The 15955-nt window shown below is 41.4% G+C and overlaps 1 protein-coding gene across 3 annotated transcripts in view; it reads right to left on the minus strand.

The window, feature by feature from the left end:
• ZNF106 (zinc finger protein 106) overlaps positions 1–15955 on the minus strand; it is an 80158-nt gene that overhangs the window by 25931 nt on the left and 38272 nt on the right. For 2 of the 3 annotated variants that reach the window (XM_075927229.1, XM_075927231.1), the window contains 8 exons: positions 14430–15069; positions 13445–13514; positions 10957–11111; positions 10801–10861; positions 10091–10459; positions 3508–4291; positions 2994–3049; positions 1146–1291 (listed from right to left, as the gene is read on the minus strand). In XM_075927229.1, the coding sequence (XP_075783344.1) occupies positions 1146–1291; positions 2994–3049; positions 3508–4291; positions 10091–10459; positions 10801–10861; positions 10957–11111; positions 13445–13514; positions 14430–15069 (2281 nt within the window). The remainder of the gene's footprint in view (positions 1–1145; positions 1292–2993; positions 3050–3507; positions 4292–10090; positions 10460–10800; positions 10862–10956; positions 11112–13444; positions 13515–14429; positions 15070–15955) is intronic. The other variant, XM_075927230.1, reaches the window with a different exon arrangement.

Here is a 15955-nt window from a genome sequence, read left to right on the forward strand (position 1 = left end):
CCTGCCCCCCCCTCCTCCAGGCAGTAGAGAGGAAAGGTAGATTGAGAGCCTGTCGGCTGTGGATCCAGCCGGAGTAAGTGTAACTGATTAGAACTTCCTGAATGCGGCTGCCTGCCTCTTGCCCCCTCTACACCACCCTGCAACATGACGGAGAGTTTGGCGCCCCCGCCCCTGCCGCCGACCTCGGTCCCCTTCTCCTCCCTCTCTCCTTCCCCTCCTGCCCCCCAGAGGCAATAGATAGAGCAAAGATAAATTGCAAGCCTGTCGCCTGCAGATCCAGCCGCAGTTAATCAATTACACTAACAACTTGAAGCAGCTGCCGGAGCACTTCCGGGTTGCAGTTGGTGCCAGACCATCAGGCGTACCGGACCACTGGATGCCGGACCACCGGAGTTTTACTATATTATTAATAATTCGCGGAGTTAAAATACAAGATCTGTGGATCCTTGGTGGTGTAGTTTTACTTTAAAATGTTATGCCTTTTTAGGTGTCTGAATGCACTCCTTATGTAGCTTTGGAAGTTTTCTGGAATGGATTAGTTATCATTTGCAAGATTTGCATTACAACCACCATAGGACTATATTAAGCTATGGTCAGTCTGTATTTCAGATATTCTTAATAAAAATAGGCCCTACAAGAAATTTAAGAAGCCTTTTTGTTCAAGATTTGTTGGGGTTTTTGGGGAGAAGGGAAGTGGCCACAAACATGGGCTTCTACAAAGGGGCTATAGACCAATTTGAATTTGAATAATATACCTTCTCCACCCCAATGGGCAATAGGGAGTGACTCAACTTCTCTCCTAGAATGGTACTTATTACCTAACTGACATTCTTAAAAAGACAGTGCAAACCATATATTTCTTTTTAAAAAGAAATATATCAAATTTCTCTTCATGCACATTTTCTACATAATTTTTTTCACCAAGCCTTAATTCTCATGCTGAAAGCAAGCATACAAAAGCCCTAATGGGTTAATCTTGACTGATCATTACTATTAAAGTTCTAAGGCTTTGTGTACAGATTAAAAAAAAAAGTTATAAATGATTCCTTTAGAAGGACTTCTTTAAAACACAAAGTAGGGCTTTATAAAAACCTTACGACTACGAAACATTGCTAGTACATTGTCTCCATGATTATTCTACTTACAACCAGATTGTAGGCACGGATAGTTTTGTCTGCTGAGCAGGTGTAAAGCACATTCCCAAAAATCTGAATAGCATTCACTGCAGCTTGATGCCCCTCAAAGCTCCCCTCCGTAGGTTCTTCATCCTCACCTGGCTCTGAAGACACTTCTACAGAATGAAGGGTTATCAAAGCTTGTTTTTCAACAATCAGCATGTTTTAGTCACACAAAAGCTTTGCATAAGTAATGACTCCTCATATTATTGATAGTCATCACCTTTTCAAAAAGCTCTACAAGAAAAACAAACAACTAAAAAAATGTAATAGAGGTGTAGCCCTTTAAGAGCAGGGGTGGTCAGCATGCCTGTTATGAGGCCTTACTCCCTTTAAAGTAAAAAACTAAGTCATAGTTCTCAGAGGGAGCACATTAATGACAGAGGGGTCATGTGACTGCCTAAAGAGTTATAAAAGCAGACAGTCTTCTCTCAGTAAGATGCGATGGCCAGAAGGTGTAAGTAAGATGGCTGAGAAACCTCTCCACAATAGTCCAGAGAAGAAGTCTGGAAATGAAGCTGAAAACAGGGCTTAACCTGCAAAGACTAGCAGCAGAGAGGGCAGAAAACAGCTTGCTGGGGAAGTTCTTTAGAAGACAGACAGGTAATAGTTACCTGAGGAAACAGGAAAAGGAGCCTGGGTAGGGTCTAGCAGAGGCCTGTTTAAAGAGAATCTGGGGAATGGCCTGCACAGACATCTCCAGGATGACAGTGAAAGTAGTGGCACTTAGGGCTGGCCATTCTCCACAATTTAAGGACTGTGGCTGGAGCCAAGAAAAGGCAACAGTGAGCAAAATCCCAGCACCAAAAGGACTATTCAGCATATCCTTAGGTTTGAAAGACTGCTGAGCTCAGATGAGGGGTAAAAGGTGAAATCTACCCCAGCAATCAGGTACATGAGCTGGTGAACTGACCAGTAAGGCCTTGTCCCATTTTAGCATTTGGACTACAGGTTGAATCACTCTAGTCTGGCACTCTTTAGGGATGTGATAGTATAACTGATGAGCCTGGACTCATCTGTTAACCTTCTTAGTTACATGCAACACGCTCCCCCTCCTCTACCCCCTGCCTCTGTATCAGAGGCAGCAGCAGGGAGAAGAAGGGGGAGGGCAGGTGGGAGCCAGTTCGCATGGGGAACCAGCTTTTAAGCCAGCTCCAGGCAGCAGCATGGAGCAGGGCGGGGGAGGGAGGAGGGAGAAGAGAGTGCAATGCAGCTCTGCGGCAGCAAGTACGTGCAGGGAGCAGGCTTAAACGCCAGATCCCCATGCATCAGTTCAAGGGGGCACGCTTCCCCTCCCCCATTTGTAAACATGAAACCTCCTAAAATTCCAGCAGTTTCACACTTATCTGAATACACACATTTTAACATCCCTAATTCCTGGTCCAGCAACATCTGAGCTGGAATAATTTTAGTTGGCTGGATGTCCACTTCTCATGGGTGTGGCCAAGTTTCTTGCGGTCCCATAATATTTGTTCACAACCACAAGTCCTGTCTCTTGGTGTTCTGTGCTGTTATTTAGCTCTAATTTACCCCTAAATATCTTTTAAAAGCCCAGTAAGCAGTGGAAGTGTTGCTAATGCTGCTAGACAATACTGACCTCCCGTGGCTTGGCACCAGTCAAGTCCTGAGAGTGCCAGACTAGAGAAGTTCAACCTGCTGTTTATCCCCAGAGGAGTTACATAAACCAAAATTCACCCTACCATCCAACAGGACTTGTGGATCAGAGGGGAAACAGGCACCTTTGGAATCCACTTTAACCCAAAATTCCAGAAGAGATTCAATACCCATTTAAAATGGCAAAGCATAATGACAAAATACCTGAGGAATTCTTTGAGCCTTTCACCGAAGATGCAGAAGGGAGATTCTCAGCCACGCTGCAAAAAATATTCAGGAAAGATAGTGAAATATACATAAGCAAAGAATTTCAGCGACAGTCAGAATAGGATATTTTATCAGATATATTGTAGAAAAAGTATGATAGCCCTCTGTGGGCTATGAAAAAAAGCTCACTGCTAACAGCCTTATGCACTTTTCCTCAAAGAGAAAGGAAAATGTCTTAATTAATGTAGAAGTTAGTATAGAACAGTGCATGAACACTTTTGTATGCACATGAAGAATTTCAGACATATAACTAGCAGCTTGTATGGGGATAAATATTAATCTTTGCTCATTTCAGTGCTGAAAGCCCTGAGGAATGAGATCTGCTCCCACGTCTACATGTTTTAAGCTTTTCACACAAGGAAAGAAAAGGCTCTTGCAAAATTTTCATGCCAGATCTACTTTATGGTAAGTAATCTGTACTGATCTACTATAATCCATTTTTGCATCTCACCTTCTATTGATGCCATCCATATAATTAGTACCAATCTCACTGGTAGAGCTCACTTCATCATAACCAGAGCGAAATGCCTCTACTGAAGTTTGCTCTGAGGATCTCTTGGTGTCTCTCTTGGATGGGCTGTCTGGTTTCTCATCTCCTGACTCTGAAGAGGTGATGGCCACCACTTCTGATTGAGGGTTTGTAGTTTCTACTAATTCCAGAGAGGCATCACTTTCATCATCATTTTTGTTTCTCTCTACTTCACGAGTAGCGCCCCCATCCTCCTGTTTTGGAAAGGTAGATCTAATAACCTTTCTTGCTGTGGGCACCTTTCCACTCTTGACTTTCCTAATAGGTTTAGAGTCAATAACATCCTGTTCTGTGTCACTGTTCTCAGGCACATGGGCTGCTCGCAGAGTTTTCTTCTTCCTTAGCTTTTTCCTTTTCTTTTTTCCTTTGTTCTCTGAAGAGATCAGAGTGGACTCTGCCTGTTGTTCAGGCTGTTCTGCTGGTAGTTTAGAAGCTTTGCCCAAAGATACTTTTAAAGCATGAGAATGATTTGAAAGGGAGCTGCTACACTGGTCAAGTAAGGTACTTTCCTGGGTTTCAATCACCCCTTTTTTGTTGACAATAGATGGCGATTGTGAAGAAGGATTCCCAGATAGTATGGTCCTCCCCTTATCTGTAGCAGGCTTGTGAACATCTTGATTTGTCTGTTGGAAACAAGTAGTCAGCTCTGACAGGGACATAATTGCAGAGATAACTGGGTACACTGAGGTTTTCTGGCTGGTATCTACTGAAGAAAAGAAGAAATGAAAATAATATTCACTCTGCTATAATTATTTATGCCTAGATCCTCCCCGCCCCCCGGCTTTATTAAAAGTGAGCTGCAAGAATTATTACAATCTGTTTTGAAAGTGTACAGCCATGACATACCTGGATGTTTAAAACTAGAATTTTTTTTAATATCTAAATAAATGCACATACAATTTGTATTCATTATGCAAGCCTTATCTGTTTTTTATTTTTAATTAAGGCCAATCAGCTATTAACATTTTTTAAAGTGTCATTTGCATGTCTTGGTGGAATTCACCTTAAGAACAAACTTACCTGGAAGCAAAATGCACTCGCAACAGATATATAATTTTTTATGTTATCCCTATAAGAATAGTTATGAAATTAAAAGAACTGAAGTTAGCTTAAGAAGATAATGTATATGGTTTATGGTTTGTGGCTAGTATGGAAAAGGCCACAATCAGCTAGTAAAAGAATGTCCTGAGAATAAGTAATATTATATATTACTAACAGTGTGGAAAAGGTGTATGGTTCAAAGTAACTGAATAGTGAAATGGTCAAAAGAAATAAGTATAAACCTTCCCACTGTTCTGCTGGTAAGCAAGGAGGCAGGAAGGAGATAAGAAAGGAAAAATCTTGGAAGAAGAAAACCAACAAGGATAATCTGCTTCAAATTGGATTTTTGCTAAAGCTAGTAAATTAGCAGAAGTTTGTTAAAAAAAAAGCCAGGAATCTTTGTCAGACCCACACCTGATCATGTTCAAGCACACTAGAATGAGAGACGTTTCCCCAGAAACAAAAATCCAGCTAGAGACTTTCTTCCTGGGACTCACCCTGAAACCTACCCAAGAGGCTCCAAATAAATTATAGGTTTGAGTGATTTTAGAGCTGCCCTTTCTTATTTCTGAAACAGCACTGCAATAACTGGTGGACATAACTTTTGTCATATTTTATTCCCCGATCATGCAGCACTCACTGCACCACCACTATCAGTTCCCATAGAAAAAGGCAGAATGGGAATGGACTCCCCAGCATACTCAGGAAGTGAATAAATTAAAGGAGGCTTTAGCACTCCAGTTCTTAGTACTTTACATTACACAAAACCTTTTGGATTGTTTGTAGCAACCAGAGACACTATCATTTCACCTTTGTTAACTCAGGTATCACAAAAAACTTAAAAAAACAACAAATAGTCTAGTAGCACTTTAAAGACTAACAAAACATGCAGATGGTATCATGAGCTTTCCTGGACACAACCCACTTCTTCAGATGACAGGAGTGTTGGAAGAAGACAGTGAATAGGGTCCGCTGTAAAACTAAAATGGCAGAAGGATGAATTAAAGGTAGTATCTGAGTTTGGACATGCCATTCCTTCTTTAAACTTGGATCTTGAAAATTTAATGGCCAAACTTCTGAATAACTTGTTGATATGCAACAACAAAACAGGAAACTCTAGCAGGGAATTGGCTGCCCCCTCCTGGGGGGGGAACAAACATTAAGGCCTTGTTTACACTTACCAGGAAACCGGCTCTGGGCTTGAACTACCAGGGGTCGATTTTGCAAGTCTAAATCGACTGCTGATTGCACTCCCAACTCCAGTACTCCACCAGATCAAGAAGAGTAAAAGGCATAGACAGGAGAGTTTCTTAGGTCAGCCCTCCCATAGCGGAGATGCCATGGTAAAGCGAACTAAGATAGATACATAGACTCCAGCTATGCTATTCACAGCTGGAGTTGCGTACCACAGTTTGACATTACCCCCTAGTACAGACCTAGGTTTAATGTGGGATTATATACATGGTAGAGACTGCTGTTCCAAATGTTGGTCATTCATCAATGTAATTTAAATGCTCAATACAGTAAAATCTACTTACATATGCAGGCTTTAAGTTGGGGAATATAGGGATAATTATGAAATTTAAGTAATTAAAGGTAGCATAAGTATGGCTAAGAAAATAATATATATATTTGGTTTGTGACTGGTACAGAAAAGGCTGGGTAAAAATCAGCAGGTAAAAAATGCCTATGAGAAAAAGTAATATTAGTGTCAGAAAAATGAAGGGTTCAAAAACTAACCCATCACATGAGAAGCTGGAGTAAGAAGACAAAGAAAAATTGTCAAAAGAAAAACAAAAATCTTCCAACTGTTTTGTTGAAAAGGAAAGATGGGGGAGATTGAAAAAAAAAAAAAAGACAAACTGCTTCAAACTAAGTTCCCTCTAAAACTAACTAACAAGTAAGCTGAAGGTAGAGAATCTTCTACTTCGTGGCTTTTTGTCAGACCCTACTTGGTCATGCTGGAGCACCACAGGATGAGACAGTTTTCCCTAGGTCTGGCCTATCTGCAAGTCTACAGGATCATATGCTCATCAATACTTTGGTATCATATTGGGTGTAATTTGTAGGTTGTCAGTCATGTTTAGAGCAACTGTATAAAATACCATTTGACCCTTGGACTTAAAAAAAGGAATTTATGTTTAAATCAGTTTGCTGGTCTTCCACATTAATAATTTCAAATACAATTCAATTACAACAATCGCTCTTCATGCCACACACGAGAGGCTCTCACCAGAAAAGAGACGGTAACAGCATTAAAAACAAATACTTCTCTTTAGAAATATCTTTCAAAAGAGGCACGCTAAAGCTTCGGCAACCTGGGGATATGAAAGGTTAACTGGTTCTGGTTAACCAGTGAGAGCTGGAGTAGCTCCCTGCCCACTGCTGGTGGGGAGCAAGGGAGGAGGGCACTCCAGCCCTGCAGGGTCCGCTGTGGACAATTAAACGGGATTTTACATCCCTCTAATGCAACCTGCCTAAAAAACTGACAGTTTTCAGACCAGACATGATGGTATGCAGCTGATTCTTTGGGACGACCCTTCAAACTATTCTATTTAAAAAGTGTGCTACAATCGGCTATTCCAAGCTAATGTTATAATTAAGGCTTCCCTTTAGGAAACTGTCGAGAAAAGAGCATATTTATCAAATTAATGAATAATTTAAATGATTTCTGATCACTACTAATATAAACATGCATATTCCTCTATATAGAATAAATATAGAAGCAGGATTTAAACAGTTGGGACCTTATCATATTAGGACATTGGGCTGGCAAGGATGCATGGAATATCGTTAAATTCACATCCTATATATAACTAGTATAAGCCAAGATTCCTACTCCCATTTACCTACCCCATTAGGGGAAATAACCTCAACTGCTTTTATCAGTGTTCTGATTCCTACCATTAAAAAAACAAAAAAACAAACAAACAAACAAACAAAAAAAAACCATTCTGGTCATGACATATTTAAAATCTTTGATTAAAAAAAAAAAACAAAAAAAAGTTTTCTAATTTAGAGTGTGAACACAAATCTGTAGCTATTTTCAAACGGGGATTGATGAAATAAAGGGCCGTGTCTACACTGGGCCACTTATTCCGGAAAAGCAGCCACTTTTCCGGAATAAGCTGCGAGCTGTCTACACTGGCCCCTTGAATTTCCGGAAAAGCAATGACGATCTACTGTAAGAAATCAGCTGCTTTTCCAGAAAAACTATGCTGCTCCCGCTCGGGCAAAAGTCCTTTTTCCGGAAAACTGTTCTGGAAAAGGGCCAGTGTAGACAGCACAGTAGTCTTTTCCGGAAAAAAGCCCCGATCGCGAAAATGACGATCGGGGCTTTTCCGGAAAAGCGCGTCTACATTGGCCACAGACGCTTTTCCAGAAAAAGGGCTTTTCCAGAAAAGCATCCTGCCAATGTAGATGCTCTTTTTCCGGAAATACTTATAACGGAAAACTGTTCCGTTTTAAGCATTTCCGGAAATTCATGCCAGTGTAGACGTAGCCAAGGTGTTTGCTTGCTATCCCTATTAGGAAACTACCAGTATTATAGAACTTCCTGAAGAGGTGGTAAAGAGAAATTAGGGAAAGGAGCATAGCGGAGTTGAATTAAAGAATGCCAGACATAAATCTATGAAATGTGGGCAAGATATCCACTGGCAAATCTCTGTAAAATGTATTAGCTCACAGCAATTTGTCTAGTGTTGTGGCAGTTGCTCATTCGAGCTCTTTGTGTGCGCATGCATGAGATACAGAGAGACTGCAAACAGAAGTTAGTTTAACAAATATCAATCCAAAAGATTAGACTTAAATGTACCAAGAGAAAGTGTAGGAAGCATACAACTGAAAGGACTGAAGTTACTGAAACAAGTCTCCTAAAGTAAAATGTAAGCATTACAAAGAGTTAAGCAGCAAGATTCATGCTCATCTCAAAATGTAAAAGTATCAGTTTAATCCAATCCTTCAACTTGTGTCACTGAACCAGTCATTGAAGCTCATAATCAGAGCACTGAATTTGAAGACAGACTTTATGCCATTGCAGCTACAGCAATCAATCACTTAAAAAACTCTGTTCCATACTCTCCATCAGCTCAACATTAGCTTCCTGTAGGAGCAGTTCTTTGGTTCATCTTTGATGCCCCCCCAAAATGATGAAAATCACTATTTACACCATTAAAAATGGAAAGACAAGAACTTAACTTGATAAGGCAGAAGCACCCTTGCTTTGGGTTCATCACCACATTCAGTGTAAAAGAACACAAGCAATTTAATCTAACAATTGCAGTACTTTGCCTGGGATATATATTTTCTATATATTATTTATATCTACACGTCCCCTACTTGTTGTTACATGTGAAAAAAGGAAGATATGAATGAAATAAATATAGCCACATTAAGGTAACATGATTGAACTTTAAAGAGTATTATCTGTAGCAATCCATACTAGGAAAAAATAACCTAAAACTGCAAAAAGACCATTGACTCCTCTGTTTTATTTACAAAAGTTTAAATTTTAGTCTGGTCAATATATGGCTTATGAGAAATAAATAGGGTTATCAAGTATGACACATACAATGTTTGATTTAACAAAAAACCCCAAAAACAAAACAAAAAAAACCACCACACCCCGCTCGTGGGTTTCTTTCATGGAGATTTCCCTAGGCTGGGAAAATGAAAGGTCAAACATTGGCTAAGTGTGTGTTAAATCCCAGACTAGCCCAGGTAGAGACCTAGGGTAAGAGTTGCAGAAAAATGCCTACATTTCATTGAAAAATAATTATGACTGGAAAATTTAGGTTCCTTGGGATTAAATCCCTTTCAAAAGCAAAGTACTGCTCAGGAGCTTGTATGGAACTATTTTGTTTTAAAACTTTATAAACAATCTATCACAGTAATTCCAATTACACTCAAGATTTCAATTTTTCAAATATAATCTTTATCCTGCTAGCACTTAAACTGTATTCATGTTAGTAGTCCCATTCATTACAATGAGACAACTCATGCTAATAAAATTAGGCATGTATGTTGACAGCATCAAGGCAATACAGAGAAAAAAAATAATACCAGTCATGTAATTCAGACTTCAAGTAGTGCAAAGAGGGTAGTATTAATTATAAAATTTCTGAATCTAGTTAAATCCCACTTGCAACTCAAGAGTAATGGGGTTGGAAAAACTAAAAATCCTCCAAGCTGGCTGTGATACTGCTAGCAGTTTGGAACATGGGTGGGATGCTTACTTGGAGACAGGCTCCTAAAGGGATAACAAAATAAAAAGGTAGCTCAAGTCTGCTACTAATTAAGGCCCCAATACTGCAAAATGATTACTGTGGCTTAAGTCAATGGGGGTGGGTCCTACAAATGCAAAGCAGCTTGCAGTTTGAAGCCTAAATAACTTTTACTCTTTCAACAAAATGATTTTCCCCTTGGTCACAAACTAGTTTGTTAAAAAGAAGATAAACCAACATACCATCCTTTTGCTGCAGTCCTGCTTGTGGAGCGCACTCAGAGCCATGGAACACAGTATTCATGCTTTCTTCTCCATGCTCTGGTGACATAGGTTCTTGTTTAATTTGCACTGATGAATCAGGAATAGTACCCGCTGTGATACTATTAGGGGTCTGGAACACAGGCGGGGTGCTTACTCGGAGAGAGGCTCCCAAGGGGATACCAGAAGGGGATATATGGGAGGAGACGCATGAGGAAGTGTCCAGAAGGGGGAGGAAGTGACTTGATGATGGAACAGATAAATCAGCTGTTGTATCAGATCTGCTAATTCTTCTTTCACGTGAGATGCTGCAGGTGAGCTGATCTGACCTCTCAGAAGGTTCATAGGTTTCTAGAGAAAGAAGGAACAAATGCTCATATGTTATATGTTTAGGGAAGTTTGGTTTTAAGCAGCTCTAGAGGAAATAAATGGAGCCAAGAAAGAAAAGATTTCAAGGAAGAGCCACTGCATGACACTCCTGAAAATTGTGGGATCAAAGCTGAATAGTAGGAAGGTTTTACAGTGGAACACAGGAATAGCATAACAAAACTGGACATGGGAAGCGTACTAAGTTGTACAAACCTATTCTGAACTTTTATGAGCAAATTCAAAGCGAAGCTAAATGAAAGATCAGCACACAAGCTTAAGCTTACAGAGTACTGGTCAGAATGCCAGTGCTGCAATTCCAGTACCTTGTAGCCCCTGCAGGATCTGAATTCTCTGACTCCTCAATGCACTCATCTCCATTGTTATCTGTGGGGGAAAAATAGTGACTTAAATCATCTCTATCACATGAAACTGAAGGGTGCTAGTTTCTAATTTACACAACTCAAAAAGCCTGCAGTTACCTGCTGTTTTAATACAAGGAACCGTTGAACATCAACATAAGCTGCCTGGAGAGCAGCCCGAGCTGTCAAGAGATCGCCATCCACACAATGCAGTGACTTGTTCAACTCTTCTTCTCTCAGGGAAATAGACAACAATTGGTCTACCTGAGAACGCTCTGCAAGAGAAACAGGCATAATTGAGGGTACGTCTAGACTACATGCCTCTGTCCAGACTATCGCGCTGAGCCGACAAACAGCTGATCAGCCGTTTGTCGGCTCAGTGCGGCAGCCATGTAAATTTAAATGAAGCAGCGATTATTTAAATCGCCGCTTCATTTTCCTATGTCTGGTAGCCTAATCTACATGCCTCTGGCGACAGAGGCATGTAGTCTAGACATACCCTTAGAGTGCAGTTCATATTATACAATGCATTTTTAGAGACATCATAGTAAAATTTTTCGTATCACAGCATTAAGCAATGAACTCATTAAATCTCTCATGATGAACCAGAAGTGACTGTCAACATGGGGATGTCAATATGTAGACAACTACACAATTAACCGACAAGTCTGGGCTTATCAATTACACACACTACTCTCCCTTTGCGGCCCCTGTCTCAGGAGGCGGGAGCTGGGGCCTGAAGGAAGCCAGCTTTTAAAAGAGGCAGCAGCATGGAGGGTGAGGGGGGCAGGCAGGAGCCAGTTTAGGTGGGAAGTCATCTTTTAAGCCACTTGCCCACACATATCGGCTCCCATGGAACTGCTCTACCTCCCTCCTCCCGGCACCAGTGTGGAGTGGAGAGGCAGGAGCCCCGGCCCCCTCACTGAGGCAGCAGCGGTGGGCACGGGGGTCAGGGGAGGCCGCTCTACAGGATGCTGGCACAGCCTCTGTCTGCGAGGAGCTCGAGTCCCCTGCAGACTGGGGTTGCTGCCATGGAGCAGCCTCTGACCACTGGGAGCCTAGGCCACCCCGCAGATAGGGGCTATTGCTGTCCTGCACTGCTGCCTCTGTATCAGTGACAGCAGCTGGCATGCGCCGGGAGCCAGTTTTTAAACTGGCTTCCCTCACAGACTAGCTTCCGCCTGCTGCCCTATATTGCTGCCTCCGCTATAGAGGCGGCAGCACAGAGCGGCAGGGGACTTCCCAGGAGGACCATGAGCAGGACTGGGAGCACACTGGCTGCTGGCCCTGCCCCCAGGGACTATCGAATAATTGTGTAACCACTACGTTTTGATGCAGTTACACAATTATTAAATTAATCAGTATCTAACATCCCTAGTCAGTAATCCAACAGTAGAGGAAGCAGATTGGAAGAATGGAGCCACTGCCAAAAGGCTGCAGAAGAATGCTATAGGCGGGGCATTTTGGCCCTAGTTCCCTGGAGTTTTTCCTGGGAAGAAATCTCATTGGTACTCCCAGGTTTCTATACAAGGTACAAAAGTTGATGCTTCCCTAGACAGGAATCAATTTCATCTGCTTTTTAGTAAGACCAATAAAGTGGGGGAGTCCAATTGCATATCAGGATGGAGGATGACCCAAATCCAAAAATTCTGCCATCAGAACTGGCTCCCATCGCCCTGACATGACAAAAAATATGCTCCCATTTAGTAATGTGGGTGGCAGTCACATCACAAAAGCTTTCTCTTTTGAGGAATGCAGGCTAATGAGAATAGCATTTCTTGCTAGTAGACTACAACACTTTGAGCATCATCATCATGCATTAGATGAAATCAACATTCAATCAATTTAGTCTCAAAATTCTTTCAAAGAAGGTCCATTTGCTTCTTATAGTAGGGAAAAATTAGGCCAAAAAAGTGATATGATTTTCTGTGACAAATTCACACAGAAAATGTGCAGGACCAGAACTAAAACTCTGATATCCTGACTCCAAGCCATATGACTTAAGCCAACCTTCCTCTCTGTGAGATGGAAAATACCATCTCAGGTCCTGGAATAAGATTCCAAAGGGAGACCAAAATGTTTTACAAAAATACTTAATTCAGCTTTTGATAGTATTTAGCCTAGTAACAATTTTACTTTACTACATATTTATATAAAAAGAAACATTAGGAAAACTTCAAAAGTAGATCATAGCTCACACTTTTAGATTGTGAGAGAGCAAAAACAGTCTAAGGAAGTCATCTTACACAACAAGAACACACTAACTTCCTTGCTATTACTGACATTACCTACCTATCTGTCAATATCCAGTTATAGCTTACATGACAACTTCACAGGCCTTTTGTATGCCTTTAGTGAGCACAGTGTCCCAATCAACCACAGGGACAGAGCTGCAGTGGTCATGTAGGAGAAGCAGAACATCACAGGCCTTGCAATGCTCAACCATGAAAATGGGGTAGCGGGAAAAACAGGTGCACGCAAACAAATTACAATGAACAGAAGGCTCAAACCAACGTTCATTGACAACCAATTCTTAACAAGGCAGCATTGGCAGATACTCATAACTCTTTCATGCTATGTCCTCCCAGGCACACCTGGTATCACTCACCCTTTTTGCCTTTAATTTTCCTTCTTTTATTCTTTCTTTCCAGACTTGGAATTTCAGGAGATGATCCCTCCTAAAAGTTAAAAACAGAACAGTATAAGTAAAACTTAAGTCTATGACAGGGCCCACTTCTTCAGATGACCGGAGTTTTGAGGTCTGTACATCATAAACTCAAAACTCCAGTCATCTGAAGAAGTGGGCTGTGCCAACGAAAGCTCATGATACCATCTACATGTTTTGTTAGTCTATAAAGTGTTACCAGACCATTTGTTGTTTTTTCTGTACAGACTAACTCACTACTCCCTGAAGCTTCTGAAAATTACACAAGTACATGAAAAAACATGAGATTCGCCCCCCCCCCCACTGCATAATTTTAAAAAAAGACAACCATTATTACAAAGGTGTCTATATTTTTAATGTTTAGCAGTAAAGCTAGGCATTACCAGTAAGCATGTTTCATGGTTTTTTAACAATCCAAATAGATCCTGAAGAATGAACAGCACTCAATTGATGACACTCATTTCCAGAGTCCAGAGGCCTACTCTAAAAGTTCTGGACAGTGGTAGTTTTCTATTCTTTAAACCACAAGAAATCTAAAAATAACTACAAGTATCATGAAGGCATCTGTTACCCCACCTTATCTATTTTTTTTAAGTCAGTTAAAGCACACACTGAATCTAAGAGGACAAAAAATATTTGCAATAATATAGTATTGGATCTCTCCTGGGTCAAACCACCACAAAGGTCCTGTGAATACAATCCTTGCAGGACAGATGCCGTTCAAATGGGAAACAAGATATGCCAAGAATCAGTGTGTTTGGCCTGGCCAATATTAGAGTTTGACTATAGATATACATATATCAAGGTGTAAGATTTTACAACCCTAACATGGTTCTCCTTTCAGATATCTTTCCAAAAGAGGAATGACAACCAACTGGAGAAATATTTCTGTTGCAAATATCCTGATGACATATAGAACTATACTTACTCCAGTTGCTCTTCTTTTCTTTCCAATTCCCTGGTTGTCATTCTGCTCAGTACCAGATGTACAGCTACTATCTGTAGCTGCATCTACAGAGTTTGATCCTACAAGCACTGAAGCGCCATTTGAAGCCAAAATGTTTCCTTCCCCAGTGATCTCGAATACATTTTTGTTTTCAAGAAGCAGTATTCTAGATTCTGGGCACTCCTGATCTTGTTTTGTGGTAAACACTGTGAGGCTTGTAACATCAGAGGGAGTATGTAGGCTGTGTCTCCTTCCATTGATAGTTTCAGTTCTTTCAGACATGAATGGTGATGAGGGGAGGGAGGATGTCTCTTGTTTGAACTCAGTCACATTACCAGCACTTGATTTATATGCTGGTACTAAAAAGTGTGAATGGCAGGCTGGAATGATTTGCTTTTGCTCACTTTCCTTTGCTGTGGGTTGGTCACTGAAGAAGTCATAAACAGAAGCAGTCCTGTCCACAACACTGCTTTCAGAGAGGCTCCGTTTCCTAGCTGACCCAGATGCTGCTATGGAAATCCCTTCCCACTGGAATCCTTCTAGCCTGGACAGCTCAGGTTCTTCACCTAAATCAAGACCTTCCTGTTCGTTCTGGACAAGGGGTACCATCTCTATCCCAAACCTAAAAACAAAGAAACCCAAAACCACACTGTAAATATATAACAGAAGATAGATACTGAAAGAAATCTAGAGAAAAAATAATCTGTTTAAAATATATAGCCAGGTATACACTGAGGGCATGTCTACACTACAGCATTAATTCGAGTTAACTTAATTCGAAATAATTCAAATTATCTTAATTTGAATCAACTAACGCATCTACACACAAAATGCATTTCGAAACAGCATTTTGCTATTTGGAAATAGCGCATCCACACTAAGTGGACTCTGAATCGGAGTTAAGGCTGGCTGGAACCAGTGCCAGCAGGGCACCAGGTCAGGACCTAATGTGTGGGGCTGCTGCCTGAGGCCATCTGAGGTCTGTGCTTAAAGGAACCCTACCCCCACCCCAGACAGACAGTTCTCAGGTTTCCCTATTTGTTTGTCTACCTCGATGAAGGACAGCAAAGCATTTGTGTCTCTGAATGCTCTGCTTGCCCTCACTTGGGACACCACAACACTCTGCCACAGGGATCCAGAACTGCTCCTGGGCACTCTGGTGCGTCTTGTGGACGCGTTGACATCAGCCTGGCTGCTCTTGCTGCAGGCTGCCATCTGGGACGTCCATCGGGAGACTGTCAGAATCCAGGGGGCCCTGCGGGAGAGCTTCCGCCCCGAGGAGCACTAACAGTCTCCCTGGTCTGCCCCACTAGGGGCTTGTGCCCCATTCCTCCCTCACATCCTTCCACTTACCCCTCTCTACCCCCCCCCTTCCTGATGTCAAATAAAATACACTTTTTTCCCCAAAAATAGAAACTCTGTTTATTTAACAAAACAGGAGGGGGGAGGGGAAATGAACCTCTGGAGAGACTAGGGAAAGGAGGCAGGAGACAGGAGAGGGTGGGAAA

This window comes from Pelodiscus sinensis, chromosome 4 (assembly GCF_049634645.1).
Source record: "Pelodiscus sinensis isolate JC-2024 chromosome 4, ASM4963464v1, whole genome shotgun sequence".
In the NCBI taxonomy this organism is placed as follows: domain Eukaryota; kingdom Metazoa; phylum Chordata; order Testudines; family Trionychidae; genus Pelodiscus; species Pelodiscus sinensis.